The 16005-nt window shown below is 44.7% G+C and overlaps 1 protein-coding gene across 5 annotated transcripts in view; it reads right to left on the bottom strand.

The window, feature by feature from the left end:
- The window catches only part of LOC311526479 (uncharacterized protein), a 40161-nt gene that overhangs the window by 19094 nt on the left and 5062 nt on the right, over window positions 1-16005 (bottom strand). For 3 of the 5 annotated variants that reach the window (XM_084639574.1, XM_084639578.1, XM_084639577.1), the window contains exons 2-6: window positions 9235-9390; window positions 8259-8345; window positions 4016-4360; window positions 2622-2891; window positions 1480-1608 (exon numbers count right to left, since the gene is read on the bottom strand). In XM_084639574.1, the coding sequence (XP_084495700.1) occupies window positions 1480-1608; window positions 2622-2891; window positions 4016-4360; window positions 8259-8289 (775 nt within the window). In that variant the 5' untranslated portion in view covers window positions 8290-8345; window positions 9235-9390. Of the gene's footprint in view, window positions 1-1479; window positions 1609-2621; window positions 2892-4015; window positions 4361-8258; window positions 8346-9234; window positions 9391-14806; window positions 14884-16005 lie in introns of those variants that run through there. The other 2 variants (XM_084639575.1, XM_084639576.1) reach the window with 2 other exon arrangements.

Genomic DNA, 16005 nt, shown 5'->3' with positions numbered 1-16005 from the left:
AAAGGCCGATCAGTATTTAACATAAGTTAAAGCAACAGGATCTGGTGGATAGGGCATTGGCATGGGAGTCATAATAATAAAGGCCTCATCAGAAGATCTCAAAGGACTACCAAGGAGATCCGTATCATCATCATCATATATCACAAAAACTAAGTGATTGGGCAACAAAATGGCAAATGAAATTTTATATGGATAAATGTAAAGTAATACACATTGGAAAAAATAACCCCAACTACACATACAATATGATGGGGGCTAATTTAGCTACAACTAATCAGGAGAAAGATCTTGGAGTCATCATGGATAGTTTTCTGAAGACGTCCATGCAGTGCGCAGCGGGGCAGTCAAAAAAGTAAACGGGATGTTAGGAATCATTAAAAAAGGGATAGAGAATAAGACTGAGAATATCTTATTGCCCTTAAATAAATCCATAGTATACCCATATCTTGAATACTGCATACAGATGTGGTCCCCTCATCTCAAAAAAGATCTACTGGCATTAGAAAAGGTTCACAAAAGGGCAACAAAAATTATTAGGGGTTTGGAACGGGTCCCATATGAGGAGAGATTAAAGAAGCTATGACTTTTCAGCTTGGGAAAGAGGAGACTAAGGGGGGATATGATAGAGGTATATAAAATCATGAGTGATGTGGAGAAAGTGAATAAGAAAAAGGTATTTACTTGTTCCCATAATATAAGAACTAGGGGCCACCAAATGAAATTAATGGGCAGCAGGTTTAAAACAAATAAAAGGAAGTTTTTCTTCATTCAGCGCACAGTCAACCTGTGGAACTCCTTGCCTGAGGAGGTTGTGAAGGCTAGGACTATAACAGGGTTTAAAAAGAGAACTGGATAAATTCATGGAGGTTAAGTCCATTAATGGCTATTAGCCAGGATGGGTAAGGAATGGTGGGTGCATCTGTTTGTCAGAGGGTGGAGATGGATGGCAGGAGAGAGATCACTTGATCATTACCTGTTAGGTTCACTCCCTCTGGGGCACCTGGCATTGGCCACTGTCTGTAGACAGGATCCTGGGTCGGATGGACCTTTGGTCGGACCCAGTATGGCCATTCTTATGTTCTTATAAGAAAGCAACACAGGTTCTACTGACATCAGTAGGAGCTGCTGGCTGCTCTGCACTAATGAAAGAAAATCGGGTCACTCATTTAGGTGCCTCCATATGGATTTCAGACCCTGGCGTTAGGAGCCCAGGTTGGGAAATGTTGTCCTTGGAGTACTGAAGATGCCCAGGAGCTTTGGAATTTCTCAGAGAAATCTAATCAGATGTGAACATGAAAACTGACATATAGTGAAGATAACTGAAGTATCCTGCTACAGGCGTAAGACCACATACCTTTTTGCCTTCAACTCCACTCTGTCACCTACGTTTTCATACATGGAAGAAATTAAGCACATTTTGGGTTTATTTGCTATTTACATGCTGTCAAAGATTCAAGGGAAATGAGCTGAAATACTTACTAATTTTTTTCTTTTCTGATTGACAGCACAAGATAATGAAGCCCAATCCAGATCCAGCAGCCAATGTTGTTGCAATAACAAGAACAACAGTAGAAATTTTCAGTGCATGCTTCAGTGAAGGCATGATACCTAAAATATGGACAACACAAATCCAAACCATCACTTGAAAGCTGAGAACATAAGGGGCTCAGGAGGACTGAAAGCTGTTCTGTTTTCCCTGCTCTTTCTTTCTGCTTGAAGGACAGTGCAAGTATAACACTGATAGACCCTGGTTGTGAGCAGGCAGGACTGAACCTGGGACTTCTGGAGTTTAGGGCATGAGCCTCTACTGCATGAGCTAAAAGCCATACGGCTGTTAACCAAAACTGTAAAGCAGACTCATTAATCTTTCTGTAAGTGGTCTTGGTGCCACTAGATGGGACAGAACACCACACCCAGAAGGTGTGTGAGTTACATAAGTACAATTTCCTTTTTATCTGCAGTTCAGTTCAGTGTCCCAAAGACTAAAATGGGGGTGAATCTTCTAGCCTGGATTTGAGATACAATGAAAAGTAACAGAGTGGTTGCTGTGTTAGTCTGTATCAGCAAAAATAAGGAGGAGTCCTTGTGGCACCTTAGAGACTAACACATTTATTTGGGCATAAGCTTTCGTGGGCTAGAACCCACTTCATCAGATGCATGGAGTGGAAAATATAGGAGCACATATAAATACATGAAAGGGTGGAGGTTGCCTTAGCAAGTGTGAGGTCAGTCTAACGAGATAAATCAATTAACAGCAGGATACCAAGAGAGGAAAAATAACTTTTGAAGTGGTAATGAGTGTGGCGCCAGGCCCCGTGCTAACCCTTCGGGCCTTCTGTATGCATTGTTGCTACCACATAGCAAAAGACTTGTAACGTTATCCAAAGAGGATCTTCTAACATCACTCTATGCAATTTTACTTTCTAAGGTTGTGTTATTTGCATGGATGGTTAATAGAATTAAGCCTAGGAACTCTGAAAGGGGGAGAAGAATATGAGAGATTAGCATTTCATTAATCTAATCTGCAACCTGAAGAGGGTAACATGTGGCACCACTAAGCATCAAGTTTGGCACTAGCCATGGCAAGTGTTTGCAGTCGAAGATGCTAATACAACACTTACCTTCAATGGTCAAATTCACTGAGGTTTCCTGCCAGTTTATATCACTGCTGGCATTACAAGAAAAGGATCCACAATCTGATTTCTGTGCTTCTGGTATGTACAAAAGACTGAAGTTTTCAGAGAACCAGTAACATCTGTTCCTGGGTAGGGGCTTCCCATCTTTCTTCCAATCAATAGCTTGCACTTTGCCAACCAGCACCTTGCAGGATAATTCAATAGATGAACCGGCCACAGTAGAATTTATCTGTAGCTGAGTTTTGGAGATAGGCTCTTGGGGGGGGGAAAGAGAGATTATATACACATTTAAAAGTCCTGGTTGAAATGTACAAACTCGGGTATCTAAAGTTAGGCATCTAAATCAAACAATTAAATCTGCTTATCTATATGATAGAAGATGATTTCCCAAGTTTTAGGAATACATCTAACATCCAGTGATGTAGGATTGATTAATAGCTCGGTAGACGTCAAAAGCCAAATTCTAGCAGCTCACGTCTAAACTTTCATAGCCTAGGTAATCCTCAGTACAAGAGTTCTGATATAAGGAATCTTGAGGGTTGTTGTTTTTTTAACACCATTGTCTTTCAACCTTATTAATTTTTGTTTGTCTCCTTGCTCCTTTGCTCGAACCCACTTAGAAATTTCTTGTTCTCAAATGATATGGTCCTTACAGAATCATAAATAACCTTGTCAGTCAATTCTTAGGGACCTGTGTAGGGCTATTCCCTGCAATATATTTCAGTACGTTCTCCAGTCTAGTTATATAGTTTACCAGAGATGGCATCTCCACCACTTTTAGAAGACTATTTCTCAGTGTCATATACAAAAATAAAGGACGTTATGACTATATGTCACAGAACCTTAATGTGCAACTCAGTGAAATCAAAATTGGTATTTCTTGCTCAGGTCAAGATGCACACGTGTAGTGTGGCTAGAACCAGAGTCTCTCTGTTCTTCAGCCACACCATCTTGAGTTGTGCTTTCATAAGTTAATCAGGGTCAAGTCAGGATGGCTTTGATGCGAGACCTCCAAGAAAATAATGGTAGCGATATGAGAGTTGGCATTTTGCCTGTAAAGGCAGAATTGACTAAATAGAGTGAACAGATCTCATAATAAAACTATTTTCCCTCTGATATCCAGCTTCTTTTTCATTTTTTAGAAGTTTCCTCCCCCTTGTCAAACGTAATGGATTCTTGTCCAGATTTACAGGGGTAAATGTTTTATAAATGACTTCAGGGCTGTTTTATGTGATAATAACAGGTTGTGCAGCTGCTTCCTTGAAACATGCACACGCACAGCCTCTGTTCACATTAGTGATCTATCCAGTGCAAAAAATTTGTGTGCTGCCAGTTGTTTTAATGTGCTGTTTTATAAATACTTCTGCTCTTTCACTTACCTAAGACGAACAGTGTAGTTTCCCTGGCTTCAATTTTGTTCAAATTGATGGTAGCTCTGTAGGTCCCGCTGTCTGTCTCTTGTACGTTTTTCAACAAGAGGGAGCCGTTGGAATAGAAAATGATTCTCTCTTCATATGCTTTATAGATCGTAGGTTTGCTTCCAGTTCTATAGTAATCCACAATATCGGAAACTGTGCTATTTATGTATTCCCACTGTATATGGTCTATGACTGTTTGATCATCAGTGGGCAATGCAGTCAGCAGCACTGAAGACCCCACACCAACGGTTCTATGTTCTTGGGCTTCTGCTGTTTTTAGAGCCCAATGGAAAACCAGCAGCAGCGCTAGAGAGAAAGGGAAGCTAGGAAGAGTCAGGCTAGACAGTATTATGCAGTATTTATCCCAGATCTACAAAAAAAATGTTCATTTGGGGATCTAGGACAGGGGAATGGTGATGGGGACCTGTTCATCAGTGACGTTAATGTGTCTCTGGACCAGAAAGGCTGTGATGAAACATTAACCTTTCTGATGGTGGTTCGTTGGCATATGTTTAAGCAGTTGGTGCTCTCTGTGCATTTCCTACTGGACAGGTGGCTGAATCACCTCATCTATGCTGGTGGCATGTAGGGTATGTGTAGCAACATGCCACAGTGAAAAGCAGGCTGCATTCATGCTGCGGTGTATAGCTACATGTGGCAGTGAAAGGCTCTGGCAGAGGGGAGGCACCAGGGAAAGGTTCTGGCAGCTCTCTGCAGTGGGCAAAAGGCTCTGGCGGTGAACACGTGGGGGACACTGCAGCATAGATGGGGGAGGCACGGCTTGGGTATGCAGAGACATGCAGGGTACCTACTCACTGGATCTCTTCTCCGCTTGCCTAAGCAGTGCCTAACCATCTACACAGTTATTTACACCTGTACTAGGGGTGTGTGCAGTGAATGTACTCTACACACCACGGTAAGTGTCAACATATCCTTAGAGAGGCTTGAGCTAGAATCCCAAAGTCAGACGTCCCTGGACTCTGGTGCTGTGGGCAGGGGAGGGAGCTGAAATCTGAACCTGTATCTGAACCTGTGTAGCCTGGGCCCATCGCCATTTGCAATGGGCACTCTTGCTCCATAGATTGCTAGGCCAGAGCGGGTCACTACAATCATCTCGGCTGGCCTGGGGTATAGCACAGGGCCCAGGACTTCTCTGAAATAATTCCTGGTTGAACTAGAGCATCTATTTTTAGAAAAAGACACCCAGTCTTGATTTGAAAATTGCCAGTCCTGGCGAATCTCCCGCAGCCCTTGGTAAGTTGTTCCAGTGGTAAAGCAGAAGATTCAGCCCCATACATGCAGAGAACAGGGGATTAGCAGTCCATTGCCTTTACCACTCAGCCACTTCATCTCTGAGGCTGGCAGCCTCAGAAGGGTGGCCAAGAATGGAACAGGCATAGAAGTGGTGCATCCTGACAGGGTTGGGGCATGTTGGAAAGGGCTAACGTAGAAAGTTTTCATTGCTGCTGTTCCCCATTCTATGCTCATTGTAGGCCTCATTTCAAGGGGCCAGTTCAACTCTCAGGGTAGCTTCGAGCAGCTCTGAGGGATACCCTAACTTGTATCCTGTCTACCATGGGACTGACTACAAGCTGGAACTAGCCATGGCATAGGGATGCTGCGGCCACACCTCCTCTCACTCATTCTTCTGGGAGCTCCACCAAAGGAAGTGGAGAGTTAATAAAGCTACCTCTGCGCCTGGCAGGCAGGCCCCTTACCAGGATGGATAGTGGGGAGAGGACTCAGCTGGTCAGCTGCTTTGTGGCCAGTTTTCAGGCCAGAAAGCACTAGTGAATAAGGCCCTCACTGAGCAAACTGAGGACTTCTCTCTGATGTACTCTTCACCCAGCACTTTTCGCGGGCACTCGGGGCTGGCCTTGGGTCAAAATGCACCCTGAGAGCCAAAATCTGGGGTCCCAAAGTAAGTGGTGGTAATTATTCACCTACAATTCCAGTGGTGCATTGGCCACTGTCAGAAGACAGGATACTGGGCTAGATGGATCATTGGTCTGACCCAGTGTGGCCGTTCTTATGTTCTTAATACCCAGGTAAGTCTCAACAATGTTATCGGTCAGTAAAACAGAGTGGAATGCCAAAGGCTGGGCTTGAGCTATTGCAGATAATGTAATGCTTACAGAGGCTGCACCAGCAGGTACTGATTCTCACTCACACGTAGGTTAATTTGTGCTGTTCTGGCAACATAAGGTGGCCTTAAATGGGGTGGAAATGAGTCCCTGAGGATACTCTTCATGCAGAGGATCTCCACAGCCAAAGAATCATAGAATCACAGAATATCAGGGTTGGAAGTCATCTAGTCTAACCCCCTGCTCAAGCAGGACCAATCCCCAATTAAATCATCCCAGCCAGGGCTTTGTCAAGCCTAACCTTAAAAACTTCTAAGGAAGGAGATTCCACCACCTCCCGAGGTAACGCATTCCAGTGTTTCACCACCCTCCTAGTGAAAAAGTTTTTCCTAATATCCAACCTAAACCTCCCCTACTGCAACTTGAGACCATTACTCCTTGTTCTGTCATCTGCTATCACTGAGAACAGTCTAGAGTCATCCTCTTTGGAACCCCCTTTCAGGTAGTTGAAAGCAGCTATCAAATCCCCCCTCATTCTTCTCTTCCACAGACTAAACAATCCTAGTTCCCTCAGCCTCTCCTCATAAGTCATGTGTTCCAGTCCCCTAATCGTTTTTGTTGCCCTCCGCTGGACGTTTTCCAATTTTTCCACATCCTTCTTGTAGTGTGGGGTCCAAAACTGGACACAGTACTTCGGATGAGGCCTCACCAATGTCGAATGGAGGGGAATGATCACGTCCCTTGATCTGCTGGCAATGCCCCTACTTATACATCCCAAAATGCCATTGGCCTTCTTGGCAACAAGGGCATACTGTTGACTCATATCCAGCTTCTCGTCCACGGTAACCCCTAGGTCCTTTTCTGCAGAACTGCTGTCTAGCCATTTGGTCCCTAGTCTGTAGCGGTGCATGGGATTCTTCCATCCTAAGTGCAGAACTCTGCACTTGTCCTTGTTGAACCTCATCAGATTTCTTTTGGCCCAATCCTCTAATTTGTCTAGGTCCCTCTGTATCCTATCCCGACCCTCCAGCGTATCTACCTCTCCTCCCAGTTTAGTGTCATCTGCAAACTTGCTGAGGGTGCAATCCACACCATCCTCCAGATCATTTATGAAGATATTGAACAAAACCAGCCTGAGGACCGACCCTTGGGGCACTCCACTTGATACCGACTGCCAACTAGACATGGAGCCATTGATCACTAAGAGAAGAGCTGGAGTAAGGGCTCTGCGTATATCTGCACTGCAATATGAGGGTGCAATTGTAGCACAGATAGGCATTAGAAATCTTGCCTCATAGTGATAGGCTCAAGGAGCTCAATCTAGTTAATTTATAGAGGAGGTTAAGGGTGGGGGGGAAGGCTTGATCATATCTATAGGCAGCTACATGGGAAAAATATTTGATCATGGGCTCTTCAATCTAGCAGAGAAAGGTCTAACACAATCCAATGGTTGGAAGTTGAAGCTAGACGAATTCAGATTGGAAATACAGTATAATTTTTTAACTGTGAGGTAATTTAACCCTTGGAACAATGTACCAACCAATGGTTGTGGTGGATTCTCCATCAGTGGCAATTTTAAAATCAAAATTGGATGATGTTTTTCTAAAAGCTCTGCTCTAGGAATTATTTTGGGGCAGTTCTCTGGCCTGTGTTACATTGAAGATAAGACTAGATGAGCAGAATGGTCCCTTCTGGCCATGGACTCTACAAATACCAGTGCTAGCTTTAATGTAGGTAACACGGGTAACAATGGTAGTGAAGACATGGGGGCACATATTAGCTGCCTGAGTACAAGCTGAGGTGTATATTCATGTTGCTAGTACATGCTGAAGCCTGTCCTACCACATCAACCCTACTACTGTTGGGATTGAAAAGCACCATAACTGCCATGCACTGCTGCTATTTTTAGCTTGCTAAGGCCTTGTGGGCCATGGGAAGCAGAGCATAAGTTGGAGCAGCCCTGAGGTTGATCTAGATTACACAAGGGGTCAGACAGGTCCTGGCTGCTCCAGAACACAGGGGTTACAAAAAGGGCTTAAAACAGAGATTGACGCACATTTCAGTGTCCAACTAATACTATTCTGAGATATGTTTCAGTACTGGAAGGAATTTATACATACTCAGGCACTGGCTCATCATTCTGTAACTCATCCTGCCAAGGAGGCCTGCACTAGCAGGTAACGTTTTGGTACAATGCCAGCAGGACCCTGTGGAAACATACAGTAAAAATCAGCAACACGCATGGTAATGACGGGATCAATGCAATCACTACAAGTGACCTGCAGTTCCAGACGAATCCCTCCCGTAGGAGAATGCGAAGGCTGCACAGTTAGCATATGGCACGGCAAGATCTAAGGTCGTATTTGTCCTATGGCTGACCCAAGGAGAGTCTGTGGTAGGAGCTGCATGTAGCTCTCCTGTCTAGGAGTGTCTTAATGCAACATAGGACATTCGGGGCTGTGAAGGATGTTGGAGAAAGGGGAGGAGAGGAATTGTGGAGCTGCCGGGGATCTGACGACCTCCTGGGGAAATTTTGTTTTGCAGCAGCAATAACTAGTAATTGTCCCCAAAGGTTACCAGTGGTCTGAGCACTGGATTAGAGGCCAGGAACCCCGGGATCTAATTCCAACTAAAACTGACACCCCCTGAGTTAAGTCACTGAGACAGAGGTGAAATCGAGGGATAATTTCCCTACCTAATTCAGAAGTGTTGTGAGAATCAGTAATGTTTAATGGCATCCTTCATGCCATTCCCGTACCCACCTCAGACCCTCCCCAGGGATTCCTGTGTTGGAGAAACACAAGAATTGTTCTCTCCTCTCCTACCCCCCGAAAAGCAGAAATGACACCAAAAGGGGTGGGGAGAAGCATGACCATGGCTTTATTCCCCAATGCACTTATCTGTGAGGTGGGATGGATTCACAGGGTCCTAAGGGGTGGGGGCAGAGTGTATGTGGGTTCCCCTTGCATACTGGGAGTGTGTGTGTCCCAAAGCAGCGTAACTCCACACTTCCCCCTCCAGATGAGCCAGTGTAATAGTCCCAGACTCTGGCCCTACATATGTGCTAAGAATTATTAGAAACTTATATCCACATACCTGCCCCAACACGAGAGCTTCAGACCCCCTGCCCATGACTGAAATTCCATTTTTAAGTGTTGTATTTAGGGGTCCACTGCAGTCAAGGGAAAGATTCCCATTCATGAGCTTTGAATCAGGCCCTTAGTAAACAGATGACTGTGTTTCCCCCATTATCTGAAGGAGAAAGTCAGCTTGAAATTGGATTTAAGGCTGCAACAGCTGCATTTAGAAATTGTATTGATCTGTTCAACAAAACTTTATTACAATACTACAATAGATATACTTGTGTCTGGCAGGTGGAGTCTAACCTGGAAATACCCTTTTCTTTAGATGCCTGGCACCTGCTTTTTAATCCCCTGTGACCTTGAACTTCAGGCTTTAATTTCTGTAGTATCATCTGTGTTATCTGAAACCTAAACCTGAAGCAATGTAAACCACCTGCTGCTAGAATTTCTCCTCAGGGATTTATTTTGTTAATTCATCATCATCATCCTGGAAAATCCCAAAATGTCGTGGCCCCCTCTCAGTCTGAGTGCCACTTGGATTGATATCTGATGAGGTCTTTAAGCTGGTCTGGTTGGATAGTCAGTTTCTGTCAATCACTAGCAATCTTATCGTGCCACAGAACGATAATCTAGGAGGCTGTTTTCAGATTTCCCCATCCTTTTATCCTATCGACACCCCCCTCCTACTTTTGCCCCACCCTCTATTACCAGCAATAACAACCCCTGGCCAGTAGGTTTTCCAGGAATACACCTGCTGGTGAAAGTCTTTCCTTCACTACAGTAAAGAAGGGCAGGCCCTGCACAAGAGAGAAGGAATTGCCAGAATCTATTGGGAATTAAATGATTTTATGTTACAGTAAATGCCAAGGCAGAAATGTCTAGTCACTGATATTAGTAACTTACTGTGTCACACACAAAAAGTCCTAACTTTGGGCCTCATCCAAAGCGCATTGAAGTCAATGAAAAGAGTCCCATTGAACTTAAGAGCGGCCATACTGGGTCAGTCCAAAGGTCCATCTAGCCCAGTATCCTGTCTTCCGACAGCGGCCAATGGCAGGTACCCAAGAGGGAATGAACAGAACAGGTAATCATCAAGTGATCCATCCCCTGTCACCGACTCCCAGCTTCTGGCAAACAGAGGCTAGGGACACCATCCCTGCCCCTCTTGGCTAGTAGCCATTGATGGACCTATCCTCCATGAACTTAGCTAGTTTTTTTTTGACCCCTGTTACAGTCTTGGCCTTCACATCAACCTCTGGCAAAGAGTTCCAGAGACGGACTGTGCGTTGTGTGAAGCAATATTTCCTTTTGTTTGTTTTAAACCTGCTGCCTATTAGTTTCATTTGATGATCCCTAGTTTTTGTGTTATGTGAAGGAGTAAATAACACTTCCTTATTTACTTTCTCCACATCAGTCATGATTTTATAGACTTCAATCATATCCCCCCTTAGTCATCTCTTTTCCAAGCTGAAAAGTCCTAATCTTATTAATCTCTCCTCATATGGAAGCTGTTCCATACCGCTAATCATTTTGTTGCCCTTTATTGAACCTTTTCCAATTTCAATATATCTTTTTTGAGATGGGGTAACCACATCTGTATGCAATATTCAAGATGTGGGTGTACCATGGATTTATATAAAGGCAATATGATATTTTCTGTCATTGACTTCAAAGGAGTTGAAAACATGCCTCTAGAGCAAGGGTGGGGAAACTTTTTGGCCTGAGAGCCACATCAGGGCTCCAAAACTGTATGGAGGGCCAGGCTTCCCCAAACAGCCTGGCCCCCATGCCCTATTTGCCCCCTCCCACTTCCCGCCCCCTGACTGCCCCCCTCAGAACTTCTGACCCATCCAGCTCCTTGTCCGCTGACTGCCCCCTCCCGGGACCCTCCCACACCTAACTGCCCCCCCAGGACCCCACCCCCTATCCAAACCCCCCTACTCCCTGTCCCCTGGCTGCCCCAACCCCTGTCCACACCCCTGCCCACTGACAGGTTCCCCAGGACTCCCACGCCTAACCAACCCCGCCTGTTCCCCAACCCCTGATGCCCCCACAGGATCCTCTGCCCCTTATCCAACCCCCCCCCAACTCTCCGCTCCCTTGCCATGCTGCTCAGAGCAGCAGGACTGGCAGCCGCGCCACCCAGCCAGAGCCAGCCACACCGCCACGCTGCCTGGCAGAAGCTCGCAGCCCCACTGCCCAGAGTGCTGGCAGCGTAGCGAGCTGAGGCTGTGGGGGAGGGGGGACAGCAGAGGAGGGGCCGGGGGCTAGCCTCCCCAGCTGGGAGCTCAAGGGCCAGGCAGGACAGTCCCACGGGCCGGATGTGGCCCACAGGCTGTAGTTTGCCCTCCTCTACCCTAGAGAAAGGCTATTTTAGAAGGTTGGGGTGGGGGGGTGCTGATTAGTCTGGATATGTGTGGAGCCGAAAACGGTAATGGATGGATAAATATGCATGACCCTAGAATGGTCCCTTTACAGTGGCCACTGAGGTACGTCTACCCAGGGAGCGGCAGCAAGTCTCAGAGCCTGGGTTGACAGAAAATAGCTGCCCAGATATTGTGGCTCAGGCAGGAGTTCTGACTCTCAAGCCTATGGAGGGGGGTGGGCTCCAGCTCGAGCTGCTATGTCTCTACAGCTAGTTGTTGCTGAAGTCCGTCGACCCAGGCTCTGAGCCTTGCTGCTGTGGGTTTTATAGACGTACCCTGACTTAGCTACATGGCACTGATGAATCACGCACATGACATTTACTTCTAACTTAATTTTAAAAAACAAACCTCATAGTGAATGGCTGAATATCATCACTATTGGGGCAGGAAAGGTCCTTGGGTGTTATCCGCTCCAGCTCCCTGTATCTAGTGCCTGTTACGTTATTAGTTACCTCCTTTTGACCTTCTCCATTCCGCCCTCCTATCTCCCCTCCACACGCAGTGTGTTTGCTACTCTCACGAGCTCTTTCTTAGCAGATGTTCCCCTCTCTGATGTCGTTACTGTTTACAGGATGTGCTAGCCGTTTATGATTTAATAGCTTGGAAGTTTTCTCTTGGACATTTTCCATTTAACCCTTTGAGCACTGAGAATTGTACTAACTAAATCATAGGTCTTCAATTCCACAATCGTCAACTGCTAATGCCTGATTTACCCTTCCTGTTAGTGACCCAACTGCACTAAGCCCCCTTATCCATCCCCAAACCTCCTGGAAAGTTCTCCAACCAGCTATATGTGGTTTCCTCATTTTCTCCAGCACGCCTTTGTTTGTTGCCCAACCACTTTGACATTGCACTCCATACATGTGAATATGATGTAACTGGAATATGCTTTATGCAAAAGGTCTCTTGTAAGGTATCATTACAAAGCTTATAATGTACTGGGTGTGTTCATCCCATTTGTTTGCATGTATTATTTCTATTTCTGAAGTTAGGAGAATAAGATATAAACTTGTATTACTGATGTAAACATATTGAGTAGAAGCCATTAAGGGTACTTCAGAATCAATGAACTGTAACTGGCTCTGTTTACTTGCAAACCTTCCTGTGTACGTGTGGGCCAGCCCAAGAAGAATGGAGGCTGGGGTCTTACAGTGACATGTGTCCATGGCACCTGATAATTAAATCCATCTTAAATTTGGTACTTTTCCATTTAGAAGGAGGGGTGGGGATCCAGAGAGATAAAAGATGTGCCAAAGCTATAAAAAGGGGTGGAGCAGGACAGAAAGGGCTGTAAGTCATGAGAACACCTCTGCTTACCACCTAAGATGTCTGCCAGAAATAACAAGGACTGTACCAGGGGAAAGGATTGGGCCCAGACTAGGAAGGAGTCTAGTCTGTGAAAGGTTTCAGAGTAGCAGCCGTGTTAGTCTGTATCCACAAAAAGAAAAGGAATACTTGTGGCAACTTAGAGACCAACAAATTTATTTGAGCATAAGCTTTCATCAGCTACAGCTCACTTCATTGGATACATGCAGTGGAAAATACAGTGGGGAGATTTACATACACAGAGAACATGAAACAATGGGTGTTACCATACACACTGTCACAAGAGTGATCAGGTACATTGGCCAAACTGGACAAGAATAAATGGACACAAATCAAACGTCAAGAACTATAACATTCAAAAACCAGACAGAGAACACTTCAATCTCTTTGGTCACTCGATTACAGACCTAAAAGTGGCAATTCTTCAACAAAAAAACTTCAAAAACAGACTCCAACGAGAGACTGCTGAATTGGAATTAATTTGCAGACTGGATATAATTAACTTAGGCTTGAATAAAGACTGGGAGTGGATGTGTCATTACACAAAGTAAAACTATTTCCTCATGTTTATTTCCCCCCCTACTGTTCCTCAGACATTCTTGTCAACTGCTGGAAATGGCCCACCTTGATTATCACTACAAAAGGCCCCCACCCCACCCTCCGGCTCTCCTGCTGGTAATAGCTCACCTTACCTGATCACTCTCGTTACAGTGTTTATGATAACACCCATTTTTTCATGTTCCGTGTATATATAAATCTCCCCACTGTATTTTCCACCGCATATATTCGATGAAATGAGCTATAGATCATGAAAGCTTATGCTCAAATAAATTTGTTAGTCTCTAAGGTGCCACAAGTACTCCTTTTCTTTTAGTCTGTGAAAGAAGCTTATTGGAACATCTCTGAGGGTGAGATATTTCCTGTAATCAGTTTCTTAATATATTAGGTTTAGACTTGCGTGGTTTTGCTTTATTTTGCTTGGTAACTTACTTTGTTCTGTCTGTTATTATCTGAAACCACTTAAATCCTACTTTTTATACTTAATAAAGTCACTTTTGTTTATTAATGAACCCAGAGTAAGTGATTAATACCTGGGGGGAGCAAACAGCTGTGCATATCTCTCTATCAGTGTTATAGAGGGCGGAAAATGTATGAGTTTACCCTGTACAAGCTTTATACAGAGTAAAACTGATTTTTTGGGGTTTGGATCCCATTGGGAACTGGGTGTCCGGATGCAGGAGAGGTAATCTGCTGAGCTGTTTTTGGTTAAAGTCTGCAGCTTTGGGGGTGTTGCCCAGGCCCTGAGTCTGTGTTGCAGCAGGCTAGTGTGTCTGGCTGAACAAGGCAGGGTTCTGGAGTTCCAAGCTAGCAGGGAAAATGGGCTCAGAAGTAATTTCAGCACATCAGGAGACAGTCCTCAGGGGGCCATTGTGACACCCCCCACCCCCTGACCCATCACAGTCCTTTTGTTGCCCAACCACTTCCTATCAGCCAGCTTTGGTCTAACTGGTCTTTGCCCTCCTGTGCCCAAATTTCACTATTAGATTCTCTGGCATTAAGAAGAGTTGACTATTTCCATTTCCCTTGCTGTATACACTCATTATTGTATCTTGTCTTAAATTAGATTTTAAATTTTTTGGGACCGGGGCTGTCCTTTTAACTCTGTTTGTACAGAGCCTATCACAATAGAGTTTTATCTTGCTCCTGCAATATTAATTAATAAATACAGAACAGTGGACAAAAAAGCAAAAGAAATATTAGGTTATATAAAGAACATGATATAAAACAATACTGAAAACGCAATGCCATTATAAATTGCTGGTACGCTCTCACCTGGAATACTGCAGGTTAGAGACTGCATTAGCATGACTCTCACTGACAGCTTTTGTATAACCACCCACACAGGGGACGGAAGCAAGCAGGATCCCTATCTCCTTCATAAAACAGGAACGAAGCATCTCCTTATCATGCACCTGTTGTCAGAAATGACACAGGTAGATATCCCAGAGGGTCAAATGTTTTTGTGTAAAAACTTTTCCGACAAAAAGTATCCTTTTTGAACATGAACATCTGCATTTAAAAAATTGAATAATTTTTTTCTGATTTCTCACTCAAATTTTAAAAAATCATTTTGATTTTTGATTGAGTGGGCCTCAACATTTTTTCCCCATTTTTCTTCTCCCTCCCCCTTTCTTACCCCTTCCCTTCCCCCCCCCCTTGTCCACTGAAAACAAATCATAGACGTGTAGGACTGGAAGGGACCTTGAGAGGTCATCTAGTCCAGTCCTCAGTACTCAAGGAAGGACTAAGTAATAACTAGACCATTCCTGACAGTGGTTTGTCTAACCTGATCTTAAAAACCTCCAATTACAGATTCCACAAACTCCTTAGGCACTTTGATCCAGTGTTTAACTACCCTGACTGTTAGGAAGTTTTTTTCCTAATGTTCAACCTAAACCACCTTAGCTGCAATTTAAGCCCATTACTTCTTATCCTATCCTCAAAGGCTAAAGAGAACAATTCTTTACCCTCCTCGTAACAACTGTTGGGAACACTGGGGCATGGCCACTAGGTAACTCGAGGGGATGGAAGACCACGAGTGTCGATGAAGCCCCCTCGCACTAGGCCCCTGTGTCCTTGCCCCCCCCCCCCGCCTGGAGGCACTCGCAGCAGCTCTGCGTGCTAGGCCCAAGTGTCCTTGGCCCCCCCGCCTGGAGGCACACACAGCAGTTATGCTGAGAATCTGCAACAGTATGTTGCAGAGTCAGACTGCCTGAAACTAAGCAAGGCCAAACAGGGGAGATATGGAAGAACAATGCTGAATAAAGCAGCTTTATGTATAGTTTTACAAATGATACAGAGAATCAGGGAACTAGCTGGGAACTGGATTGGCTGGCTATATGGATACTTGGAGCAGCTTGCTATTGGATAAGTATGCTGGAAAAAAGGATGTATAAAAGCCTGTGTAACTTCCTGCTCTGTTGTGCAGGATTTGAGATTTTATTCTCCCTGTACCTTTTTGCAGCTGCAAA

The sequence above is a fragment of the Lepidochelys olivacea genome (assembly GCF_965140295.1).
Source record: "Lepidochelys olivacea isolate rLepOli2 genome assembly, chromosome: 9".
Classification (NCBI taxonomy): domain Eukaryota; kingdom Metazoa; phylum Chordata; order Testudines; family Cheloniidae; genus Lepidochelys; species Lepidochelys olivacea.
The sequence above is the reverse complement of the archived record's forward strand: the minus strand, read 5'-3'. Positions and strand labels throughout refer to the sequence as shown.